This window comes from Ochotona princeps, chromosome 14 (assembly GCF_030435755.1).
Source record: "Ochotona princeps isolate mOchPri1 chromosome 14, mOchPri1.hap1, whole genome shotgun sequence".
In the NCBI taxonomy this organism is placed as follows: domain Eukaryota; kingdom Metazoa; phylum Chordata; class Mammalia; order Lagomorpha; family Ochotonidae; genus Ochotona; species Ochotona princeps.
In genome coordinates this window covers 37,619,651-37,633,280 of record NC_080845.1, presented here as the reverse complement: position 1 = coordinate 37,633,280, position 13,630 = coordinate 37,619,651, and the positions used below count along the sequence as shown (strand labels likewise).

General features: G+C 38.5%; 1 protein-coding gene across 2 annotated transcripts in view; it reads right to left on the bottom strand.

Moving 5' to 3' along the window:
• Positions 1-554: 554 nt before the first annotated feature.
• The window catches only part of CAAP1 (caspase activity and apoptosis inhibitor 1), a 62,361-nt gene continuing 49,285 nt past the window's right edge, over positions 555-13,630 (bottom strand). For both annotated transcript variants that reach the window (XM_058672388.1, XM_004581229.2), the window contains one exon: positions 555-1,753. In XM_058672388.1, the coding sequence (XP_058528371.1) occupies positions 1,401-1,753 (353 nt within the window). In that variant the 3' untranslated portion in view covers positions 555-1,400. The remainder of the gene's footprint in view (positions 1,754-13,630) is intronic.

Here is a 13,630-nt window from a genome sequence, read left to right as displayed (position 1 = left end):
TGGCCATTCTGAGAGTAAACCAGCAGATGGAAGATTTTTCTGTCTCCCCTTCTCTCTGTAAATCTGCCTTTCCAAGAAAAATAAATCTTTTTAAAAAACACTCAAAGAGAGGAAAAAACGGTAAGATTATTAATATGCATGTTCACAAAGATTACAAAAATTGGTAATTGCAACTCAAATGTTACATAATGTTATTTCCATTTTTTAGAAAACTCTCTAAAATTAATCCTTATGTAACTTTTGTATGTAAGAAAAACTTCAAGCTACATTAGTAGAGCATGGCTTAGGAAGTATGCCATATTTCTCATCAACTATAAAAACAACAGCTTTGGGTTTATATTTTAGGAAAATTAATTTATTTTAAGCAAAGTTTCTTTATCTAAACTTGCTTTGGCATCAAATAACTATATTTTGTAATGGAGGGAAAAACATCTCTAGTTGTGGCAAGATATTTATTTATAGAAACTATGCAAAATTGCATTAATTACAACATTAACTTATCAAAGGATCCTGAAATTCATTTCACTTTTTGAAAACAATCTAAAGTCTTCAGATTCAGCCAACAGTCTTTTATTACTTTTGCTTCGTGGAATAAAGCACATCAGATCTTCAAGGAACAATATCAGATAAAATCTTACATGATAAAAGTTTCTCTTTTCTGGTAGCTTGGAATGTAAAGGAAAACTTGTTCCTTTTTATTGAAGAAAAAAATGAGAACAAAATGTCCAAGAGTATCAAATTCCTATTAGAACGGTCTGTCTGCTAGGATTGCACATGGACAATTAGTCCTGCACTGCTAAAAATTGCCTTAAATTAATTCATTCTTCCCTTTATAAAAAAGTTTTTCTAAGTCATTTCAGGTGGTGTAGCCTTTTAACCAACACTGTGATTCAGTTTTAACTTCAGAAATACTCATCCACAGGAGACATCTTCAAAGCAGTTCATATTTTAAAAGCAAATATAAATAAAAAAATAAATTTCTTAAATTCTTAAATGTAGGAGCAATAATTTAATATTCCACTGCAACATATAGGTAGAGAAACATGCCTTGTCAATCTCCCTTCAGCTCCTAGGTTTGGTGCCAAAACATTGAAAGTAATAGGAAAAAAAAAATCATGACTCTTTGCTAATGGTTTATGAAGTATTAATTGGCAGACACAGCGAAAAACCTAACAAAGCATCCAGGCTACCCATCTATTTTTACCATGAATTCAAAAATAGTAATGTGTCTATAATACAAAAGTAACCAATGAAATTTAACCATGGATAACATCAGGCCTGTGATGAGTTTACCTAAGGAGGGTCACATGAGAAATACCACATAGGATCCAAATTAAACTTCAGATACAAAATTGTATGGCATAGCTTCATTCAAACACACTCAAAATTCAAAGTGCAGTTCAGTATCTAGGCTGGCTTTTTACATCCCCAGCTTTCATGAGGGCCTTAATTGCTCTTGCCCTCATCTCAAGTTCTAGCAGCTCCAGTTGCTGTGCAGAAGGCTGAACATCTTCTGGCGGAGGCACAGTCAGGGTGGCTGCTTTCGGTTCCTTTGGGCTTGACCCAGCCAGTCCCAGAATCTCATTCACACTTTTTTCAATGTCTTTCTGCAGATCATCTATCTGACCAGCATCACTTTGGACTGTATTTTCTGAGGCTTCAGGAGCAGCTGCTTCTTCGTTGCAGGGGCCTTCTATGTCGCTGTCATAAGCATCTGCATTTATACTGAGTACATCACTATCTTCCCCTTTGCCTGTAATAAACAAAAAAAGGGGGGAGGGGAGAACCAAATAACCTGAATACCCTGGGTCAAAAGCTTCCTCCTCTCCATGACTGAAGGGCTACTCTATCCCCCCTCCCCATCAGGGAATCCCAAACTCACTACAGATTCCCGTTCCAACCCCTTTTCCCCTGACTCTTCAGCTTTCAAAACAGACCCAATTTAATGTAAATTCAAATGTATTTTTTATTCCACTTAAGTAGAACATGGAAGCATTCAGAAATTTGTTTCATCATATGGAGTTCTCATGATCTATTTTCCTAATTAAAATGACATTATGTTTTATATCACAGCCTAGTATCTGCATTATAACATGAAAACTAACATTGGAAATCCTTGGGATAGCATATTGCTAATTATTAAAGAAGTAAAACAATTTTAGAAAATGTTTAAAATACTTTGTTATACAACCTACAAAAAAAAATCAGTGGTAAGCTAGACACGACGTAGATGGCAGTTACCCTGGGTCCTGTCATACGCTTCTTCGCACACCTGGTTCTAAGTCAAACGAGAATGCATAAGGGCAACATTTCATGGGAAGGGCTTTAATTAATAAAGTTACCACAATGCAGGTTTTTTTTAAATGCATGCGATGTAAAATCTCTATAACTCAAGCTAAGACTTGATTACAGACGCAAAAAATGGCTCTCAGCCATTTGGGTCCTGGTGCCAACTGAGTACAAGCAGCATTTTGAGTATTCGGTTATAACTTCAATTTACTTATCAATTAAAACCCTAACATTTTGTTGCTGTTGTTGTTAATGTTAAAGAAGATAATGAGTTCCAAAACAGTGGGTAAAAATTAATTAGTAATAGTAGAGAAAACTTACTCATTAAACATAGATTGAGAAATGGAAATTTCCTATAATAGAAATACATAGGAAGGACATAAATGAATCTACTCCATTGATTTTATAACAGATGATTTACTCACCTTGACCAATCCTCCTACATCACTGTAATTCAAAAATTACTCCCTATTCCAAAATTAAAATGGAAAACAAATAAATATTTTTGCATCACAGATTGGAAAAAAATTGCAATTTTAATTATCTGATGCCAAAAAACAGCTTACATTATTTCCCTAAAGAAAAAAAGTACTTTCAAATAGTAAAATAAAAATTGCAAAAAAAAAATGGATTTACCAGTTTGTATTAAGAAACAATATTTGGTGTAAGTATTGTAATTTGAGGCAAAACCTTATTTAAATAAAGAACCGTTAACTGATTCATAGCCTCAAAGTCTAATTTTCATGCAGGCTTTAGCCTAAAATTCTTAATCTACAGTCACTGGGTTTGAATGAAAATCTGAAAGCTATTTAAAGTACTTCAAAACTTAAGGCTTTGAAAATGAAGATGTGTTTTTCACTCCTGCACTTGTTGCCACATAATGAATGAAGAACACAGTATACAGGACAGGTGGAGAGAGGGAAAGAATTTCAGTTAGGAGTTGGCATCATTACTCTGCGATAAAATATTTAATGTTTGGCAAGTCCCTTGGCCTCTCAGAAGCTTACTTCCACAAAAAGGAAAGAAACTTGTCCTAGACTATTTTTTATGTTCAAAATCTAATATTATGCTAAGTTAGGACTATACAAACACATATAAATTACAAAATTTCAGGCTATACCTGTTCCACTTTATTCATCACAAGAACAATAATTCCAAACAAAATTTCTAATGGCAGCCCAAGCACAATAATTCCAAACAAAATTTTTAATGGCAGCCAAAACAAAGATACATTACAAGGGGATAAATTATATTCTACTAATTTAGTTTTTTTTTCTTTTACTAAACAACCTTTTTTGGCAACAGATATTTTTAAAGGAAAAACTTACTTATCATGTTCACACATTGTAACTGTGATATAAAAGTATCACAACCAGTTTACCTACTACCTTAGTCCAAAGATACAACACAACTATGCAATCCTGTACATACATAAAATTGTAAAACTTGAACTAGGCACATTTTATTAAATTAGTTTGCCTTGATTATGCATGCAGGAATACTTGAAAATGATAGCAAAACTTGTAAGAGCTATTTTCACTAAAAGTAAAGAATCTACACTAGTACAACCTGAGGAGATACATATTTGGCAAATCTTCAATCTGAATGTCACTCTACCCACCACTGAATCTGTATTTAACACCAAGAAACTACAAGGATACAGAATGCTATTTATAGATAATTCTTTTAAAGAGAATATTATGTTCCTTTTTTCTGAGAAATGATCCATGTCTTCAAATCCTTTCCAAATCACTAAGAAGCACTGATCTTGATATTCTCATTTATTCTAGATCACTTTGTCTATTTCTATGAGCTTATTTAAGAAGTAACCACCATTAAAGAGCTATTTTGCCCTTAGCTTCTCATAAAATATTTATAAAACCATCAACACCAAAAGTTTACGTCAAAATATTTATACACAACAGACCTAGTATTGCAAAATGGAAAAAAATCTGGACAAGAAATATGTTCTTATTTATGATGTCTATGGGTATGTTTGAAATGTGTTAGTGTGGCAGGATGTGGGCTTTGTTCTATATCAGAAACAGTACATATATTCAACACTGAAGAAACGGTGGGATATAAAATTAGTATTCTTCATTTGCAAATTATCCATATCCAAAATCTAAGTTGGTAAATCAGTATTGCGGAATGCAACTAAGGTTTCATTTCTCCACTATCACTGAAACACAGACAAAACATCTTTGTAGAAATACTTCAGTATTTAAACTTCCAGCAGCCTGTTGGCTGTTGGTGGGTGCCTGGCCGGGATCGTCTCCATGCTCGGAGCCCTGATTCCAGCTACTGCGTCCACACAGTGACCTGTCCCTGGATGGCCAGTGCACCCTGGGGTTTTGGGGCTTTGAATTGCTGCTTAGGTTTCTCCATGTTAAGCCCACTGTATGTCTGGGATGTCAATCAATTCTAAAGACTTCCCAACAACAGAGTAACTTTTCCTTTGAAGGTAAGGGAGGGTAATGAGACCTACTAGGTTGGAGGAGAGGGACCAGATGATCTTTATGGATAAGACTGATATACCAAACTCCTTTAAATCCAGTGTAGTACTTGCAATCACTGAACAATGATGACCACCGAATACCAGTCCATGCAAAACCTATGGCTCAGGGCTTGTCCATCAGAATCATATCCTATAACCTGACATGATGATGGATCAGGAAACAGGTCATATTAGGCAGGGCCATGAAATTCAGTAGCACACGTGAGAACCACATCCAGGGGTAGATTCTGTGGGGGATGTGTGGGCCAAACCCCGTGGAAATACTAGCCCCACTGGTTAGCTCAAGAGTTGCAGGGGTGATGGACTAAACTAGGTATGACCAAAGAGCCTGCCATCACTCACAGGTAAAGGAACCCACAACAGTGTGGACTGGTCAAGGCAGCAGCACCCAAATGTGCATCCTGAATAGGGTGTGGGGTGGGCCAGGCTGCAACGTTCACCAGCTCATACCTGGCCAATGGGAAGGCCAGACTGTGCCGGACACTGGCCTAAAAACCAAAGGCATGTATGAGAAATGGATCTGGGAGTGGGTCAAGTGGAAAAACTTGGGAAACTCCCCTGGCGAGTCATAGCTCCCGCTGATGAACACATGGTCCGGACATGGGGGTTGGACAAGCTGGACAGAGTAGCTCCAATGGCTGGCTAATGTGTCAATTGGTAATAGAATGGGGAGGACCGGGCAGGACTGAGCAAACAAGCAAAATTAGAAATCAGGACAGAGCACAGGTCATGCCGAGCTAGGCTCTTGCACCTACTGGTCTGCGTGAGCCAGGGACACTAAGACACAGTATCTAAGGCAAGGGCCGGGACAGGTGAGAGGCTGAGCCAAGCTGAGTCAGAGCAACCACCGGCATGCGCGTGATCTACGGTTTGGAACAGACCCGGTTGGGGAGCTAAGGGGACGCCCTATCTGGGCTGGGGTTCCCACCAGGGAACACGGGGCTGGAATGGGGGCTGCATTCCGATCAGGATACAGTTGCAGTCTCCCTTGGCACAAGTGTAGGCTGGGACTGGATGCACTGAGCCAGGCTAGACTTCAACACCATCTGGTGCTCTGGAAGACCAGGGCAGATGTGAGAGGGACTAGGCTAGGTCTCAGCCCCTACTGAGCCATGTGTAAGCTGTATGTGAGTATGGACGAGCCGTGGCTGGGCTGAAACATCCAACAGTAAGAACTAGATTGGGTTGAGGGCCAGTCAGGAAAAGCCACTGTTTCTGCTAGGACAGGAGGTGAACTGAGTAGGGCTGGCTCATGGACCCACTGGTATGAGTAAAATCTGCCATTGGGAGAGGTTCTGATGGAGGAGTCTGGGCAACTCCTCTGGCAGGACACAGACCCTGCAGGTAAGCACAAGAGGCATGAAAGGAAACAGCCCAGAACAGGCCATGGAAAGTTTCCCACTGGCATACATTTGGCATGGCTCAGGGGCAGACCAGGCTGAATCAGTTCACATCATCCACTGGTGAATCCAAGCACCAGTGGGTCGAGCCAGGTTTGGTCACGGCAAAAACCAGTGCACATTACGGAATGCCAAGGTGAGGTTACCTGTACCAGAAGTGACCACAGCGCCCAACCAGCATGTGAGAACCAGGAAGGGAGGGGGCGGAGCCGGCAGGGGGAATATGGGGATGCTCCTCTGCTGGACAGCTACTTCTACTGGAGAGCATGAGCTGGGATGACAGACCAGACTAAGCAGGGCTACAACACCTGTGGGCCTCATGTGGACTAGATGAGGGAAAAGCCAGGCTGGGCTGATTATTCCTACTGGTGCCAACCAAAATTAGAGTGGGTGAGGGTTGTTTGGGCTCAGCCCCAGCATCAGCTGACAGAAGCTGGCACTGGGGGCTAATTCTGTCAAGTTAAATTGCAGAACAACATGAAGAGTGCATAATCCGGGAGTGGAAGTGGCCTAGAAGGGAAATAGTGGGCTCCTCCCTCTTGGGTTACCACGCTCACTGGACAGCACAAAAACCAGGACAGGGGCAGGGGTGGTTAGACAGAGACACACCCAACAACACCTGTGTGGGCTGGATAGTTGAGCTGGTTAGATGGAACTAGGCTTCAATGCCCATCGACATGTATGAGAGCTGAATGGGATGTGGGACAGACTGGACTAGTCTGCTATACATACTGGCAAACCAGGGTAGGAGGCGGGCCTGGTGGGGGTTATTGTGGGTCGTTCCAACTAGGCTGCAGCTCCCACTGGTTTATGCGAGGGCCGAGTATGTGCTCTGCAGAACCAGGCTGGACTGTAATACCCACTGGTTCAAGTGGAAGTTGGGACTGAAAACAGAACCAAACCAGCAACTGCAACCACCAGCTGATCGTGGCGATGGACTGTGCCGGGCCCTGTGCTTGCTAGTACATATAAGAATCTGGTCTGGGAACACCTCAAAGTTTCTCTGGGGATCACCCCAATAACTGCCAGACTCAAAACCCTAATCAAGAAAAGACAGAAGACAGAACAAGTCAATCAACCACCTCAGCTGTATGTTGCCAGTGAAATACTGGACAAATGGAGACTCTATGATGGACTATGTCAATCAGCGGATTCTTCAACGACCCCATCGTGCTTGGAGTGGAGAGACTGGCAGCAATTCATAACTGGTGAACTATCAAAACCACTTGAGCAAGACCCTCAGATATTGCCCCACATAAGAGACCTGGGGTGGGTGGGAAATTGGGTTGGGCTTCTCCCTTAAAACCCCCTTTACCTCAGATACATGAAGGAAACAATTGGAAATAATAGTCTTACCCACTTTCCTATAGCCCTTGAATTTTTTTACCCTAATTAATTATGTCAAGATTGCCAAAAATATAATAAAAAATCGAAAAAGTAAAAAAAAAAAAAGAAAGAAATACTTCAGTATAGTGCTTTACTTCACAAATGCAAAAGCAGGTTAAGTCACTTGCATGACACATGTGACACATTATTTGGAGATCTTGGGATCATGCTTCAAGTACTTTGTACTGTATCTTAATTTTTGTAATTCTGGTTGACCAGTATGAACTCCCTTTTAAAAATATTACTTGCAAACATGTAAGTACACTTCAAAAATATTTCCTTCTCATTGTTGGCAATAGGAAATTACAGGTTTCTTCCAATCATTTATGATCCTTAACACAGAAGAAGTGAAGCTGATACATTCCTTACACTGAAGAAACTTTATGCTAAAATATCCACCTAGAGCCTATGAAATTTCCTTCGGAACCCCTACTCTCTGCATATGAGCCTGCACCCCCATGTTAGCACATTCGTGGTGTCAAGGGGATATAACTGTCCATATATAGTATTTAGAAATTCCACAAAGAAGTATCAAGTTTTACACAGGTGTATGAGTCTACATACGCACTAACAAATCAACAAAAAATCTAAATTGTTTCTACTCCTTTAAATAAAACCTAATTAGTAGCAGGACATATCCCAGACATCAGAGGTAATGTGATATCTATTTTAATAAATTGTTATAATCAGTTTTCACAAAATTAAATTCAAAAAAAGTTTCAATAATAATTAGAAGTAATTCTGTAGCATGAATGATGCTAAAAAAATCTCAAAAATCAGTTGTGGAAAATGAGGTATTTGAGCTTTACAAACACGTTAGCACTTAAGACCACTTCATTTTTAAAGTTTTTTTTAAGACTTTAATGGGAAGTAGAAATAAAAATTTCAGACATATAATTAAATTAAACTAAGGAAGATACTTTTAAATTCTTTTAAAGATTCACTGACTTTTATTAGAAAGGCAGACTTACAGAAAAGCAGATTCAGAAAAAAAGATCTGTTAGTTCACTTCCCAAGTAGCTGAAACAACCAGGGCTGAGCCTATCCAAAGCCAGGAACCAGGAGCTTCTTCCACAAGTGTGAAGGGTCCCAAGGCTTTGGCCCATCCTCTACTGCTTTGCCAGGCCAAAAGCAGGGAGCTGGATGGGAAGTGGAGCAGCCTGAACACGAACTGAAGCCCTGATGGGACTCTAGCACATACAAGGTGAAGACTTCAGCCACTGATCCATTGGGTCCAATTAAGGAAGACCTTTTAAATTCACCAAGAAAAATAATGCCCAGGTGAATCCATAGCAAAAATGTTAAGCATAAAACTAAAAATTCTAAGTAAAAATTTGAACTATAAAAAGATGTTTAATACCCAAAAACAGAATAGCAAAGAGAACAACCAAAAAATCAGACTCAAGTTACAAATGTCACAAAGCAACAAAATAACTAAAATAGCTTTAAGCAATGCACAAAGAAAAAAGAGGACTTATTATATACACATATATGATTTATTTATTTTTATTGGAAAAGTCAGATTTACAGAGAGAAGGAGAAACAGAGAGAAAGAACCTCCATCCACTGATTTACTCCCTGACTGACTGCAATGGCCACAGCTGGGACGATCCGAAGCCAGGAGCCAGGAGCTTTTTCCAATCTCCCAAGGCTTTAGGCTTTGGGCTTTCCTCTACTCTGTTTCTCCTCCCCAAATGGCCACAACAGTCAAAACTAAGCCAATCCAAAGCCAGGAGCTAGGAGCTTCTTCTGGGTCTCCTACATGGGTTCAGGGTCTCAAGTCCTTAGGCCATCCTCTACTGTTTTTCCAGGCCACAGGCAGGGAGCTGAATGGGAACCAGGGTTGCCAGGATTAAAACTGGTGCCCATATGGGATCCTGGCACATGCAAGGTGAGGACTTCAGCTACCTGGCTACCATGGCAGGCCCTAATACGTATTCTTACATTTAAGATGAGTGACTCATAAAAGAAAAACTAAGAGTTAAGACATATTTTAGGGAAATAACAATAAAAGGTTCAGGGATTTATCCAGCACTTCTTACGGCCAATCCCCTGGCAAAGCAGATACTGATGTACATTCAATCAGACTGTCCTTCGGTCTGCACACATCCACTGTTTTCTTGCTATTCTCTTCTTCTAAACACTGTTTTTTGGGCAGGGGGTAGTTTTCATACTAGCTTATGTCCTACTGACTGATTCATATCCCAGCAAAATTCCAAGTACTAAAGATTTTTTTTAAATAAAAACCAATCCATCTACACTCAGTATCTAGACAGGAAAAATGAATCAATCATTACTCAAATTCATCACTGACACAGATAAATAAATGAAATGATTCATCAGTGTAGTATCTGCTTATTATTCAAAGACAGTTATGAATGTGGGACAAAACTATAAAAGTAAGATACTGGGCAATAAAATAGAATACCCAACATTCTTCATAAATATTATTTGATAAGTGGAAGAATAAATTACTACTTAAGATCCAATTTCTTCAGAATAATATACTTTGAATACAAATAAAACAGAATATACTACTTAATAGGGAAAATTAAGTCATAAACTTATATTTTTATTATCATCTTTAACAAACTCAATGTTTAAGAGCCACAGGGACTTTCCATGCTAAACACAGGAAAAATATTATATAGTATTATATTTTGTTAAAATAAAAGTTTTAAGCAGAATACTAGAAAAAGTAAACAAACATACAAGAATTGTTAATAATATCACAGAGATTTCTAGCCACAGAAATTAAAAACAGGGCTCGGAAATGTGGTAGAGTGGGTTAAGTCACTGCCTGCAATGCCAGCATCTCCTAAGGTCTGCTTCAAGACCCGGCCATCTGCTTCCAATCCAGCTCCCTGTCAATGCATCTGGGAGAGCAGTGCAGGTCCCTGCACCCACACAGAAGCCCCCACTAGCAGCTCTAAGCTCCTGACTTTGGTCTGGTCAAGCCCTGGAGCTTGCAGCTATACAGGGAGTAAACCCAAATGAAAGATCTCTTTCAGTTTCTCCTCCCCTCTACCCGACTGCTGTAACTCTGCAAATATAAAACTCTGTAAATAAAATTAAAATTAAAATTAAAAACAACTTCTAACTTACGCTAGCACATTTAAACCTTGGCAGGGCTTACAATATTCTAGTTGCTAGCAATTCAAATAATCAGAACTAGGTATAAAAGTGTTTCTAACATTATGATTGGCTGCATGTTACTGAAACCTCTTGAGAGTGAGTTACTGAATTAAACAAGAGCAAACCAAAACCAACCAGAGAATAAGAATTATTAAGAGTATAAAATTATAATTGCCAAATGCAAACATACAATGACTGCAGGAAAATAATGTTAACAAAATCTCTCAAAAAGCAGGAAAAACGGTAAATACATTTTAAATATGTAGCAAAAGGAGATAAGGATTAACAACCCACAGTGGTCAACAGTCATATAATTTGTGAATATTATTGAGCATCTTCTATGTACAAGACACTGGCAGTACAGGGTGAATAAAAAAAAAACTCCCTGTGTTACACTCAAGTCATAAGAGAGAAATTTAAAAATACATAAATATATCAGATACTGCGGGAAAATAAAACAGCATAAAATATTAGCAACAGAACACTTTCAAAGGTTGAAAACTGAATATCAAGAAATTAAAAGTGAGAGAACAAAAGCCAGAAAGCAAAAACACAGTGGAAATTGAAAATAAATAATAAAAACCTGGAAGAAAATTAATCTAAAGTAAAGAATATTTTTTCACTCTAAAAGGACTGGTCAAGCACAGACCATCATACCTAACATACATCCTGGGAAATATCATAGTTCAATAATTTTTTTTAAAAAAAGGTCCTCAAAAGTTCCAAAGGAAGTAGATTACTAACAAACTATTAAAATAACTAGTACTTTAGTGTGTTCTCTGTTGATATAACAAAATACCTAACAGTAGGAAAATTTTTAAAGAATAGTGGTTTACTTGGTGGAAGGTTCAGGAAGCTAGGAAATACAAAACAGAGCATTGGCACCTGCCAGCTTTCTGCTGAGGGAGGAAAAGAGGAAGGGAGGGAGGAAGGATACATCTACAGGGTGGCGGGGAGGCGAATGAAGGTAGAGCAACTGTCTAAGAATCCATCCTCTCAAGCAGCGCAGTTTAGAATGAAGATCTCCTGGAACTTACTCAAAAGAGAACACCACTCCACAGGTGGGCTGGTAACACCTCAGTGCTCTACAATCCACCCATCCAAGGAAGGCGTGCTCAAGGTTTCCCATACTGTCCTATGTCCTGTCACTGTCACTGTCTTTGTTGGCTTAAACATAACATAGGCTCAAAAAATGGACTACAGATTTTAATTAAGTTTCAGATAATGTAAATACACATATTAAAAGCCTTAACATACTATGTGACAAATATATTATGAAAAAACTATGCATAGACGTCAAAAAATGTTTACACCAAAGTAAATCCATATTTTAATTTCCTTTTTCTCAAACTTTTTAAATATTCTCAAATACTCAGGGTAATCAGCCAGTCATCATCAGTATGCAATAAAGTCACAGTATATTTCACAAAATATACTGAAATTTTATCCTAAAACTAAAAACACTGATTGAAGAATCAGAAAAATAATAAAAACTATTGGCTTCCAAAAGAAAAAAATATGAAAACTAAATAGTGACAGCCTGTAAAATAAATAATTGCCTATGACGGTGAAGGTAGCAACCATGGCAAAAAGTGCTCTATATGCTTTCAGAATAGTAGGAGAGAGTACCGTTTCATGAGGAAAGATAGCTGAGGACTGTAGACAGACACTCAAATATAAAATTCTTTCTAAGCATTAATTATCCACATGAAGAAACATCCAAACAAATGCAAGCCACAGAGGAATCTCTATAAGGACCACATATTTTAAAAAGAACAGATAATCAATGATTAATATAAAAGACAGGTAAAAATCTATCTAAGTAGTAAAAATAGAGCAAAAAGCTAGGGGAAACAAAAACCAAATAACTCAACTTTGTTAATACCAGAAAAAAAAAATATGCATGAAAAGAACTTACTTTTTTATGGTTTATATGATATATTTACTAGTATCTACTAGGCAGTTTACAGAGAGAGGTGGAGACGGAGAGACAGCAATCTTCCATCCACTGGTTCACTCCTCAAGTGGCCACAATGGTAAGAGCCGAGCTGATATAAAACCGTGAGCCAGGAGCTTCTTCCAGGTCTCCCATGTGGCTGCAGGGACCCAGGACTGGAGCCATCCTCTACTGCTTTCCTAAACCAAAGGCAGGGAACTAGATTGGAAGTGCAACAGCTTGGACTTGAACCGGTGCCAATATGAGACGCTGATGCTGCAGGCTAAGGGTCAGCTTGCTAAGACACCATGCCAGCCCTAAAAAGAACATGTTCTTTAGCGTAGAAAAAAACGCGTTCTTTAGGGTAGGATTTAGAATAGTAATGGGTAAAAGAAGGTAATAATCCATTTCCTCTATAAAGAATAATATTGATTAGGACTTTTCAGAAAGAAGGAATATTTTCATGCAACTGTCCATTTTATTACTCAATTTATTGAGTGAATACTATGAGTTATTGCTGAACTCTTAGACATCATTCTTTGTCCAAAAGATCTTCATTTAAACAAAACAGTTACACATAAACAAAAATACTACCAAATGGAAAGTTATATAGGGTAGGAACCGTATCAGATTCATTAAGCACTCCTAAATGTCTGTTGAAGTGAAACAATTACTAATAGTTGGACAATGTTAAAACAGAAGAAAATAAACACATAATCATGGTATGAACTAGGTGATAATCACATTGAGAAGATGTGAAAAGAGCAGAAGCAGGTTAACGAAAGCTGCTTAGTCTTTAAAAATCTCAGAGTTGAACAAATTGGGTTGTAGGTATTAAAGCTTAGTCCCCATCAACAGACTTCCTTCCAAGCCAGAGATATGCTGTGAACTAGGTCATGTGACACTGAAACACTGAAACAGAGTTCTAGTTTCCAAAAGAAAGTGACTTCTATAAGACAACCTCTC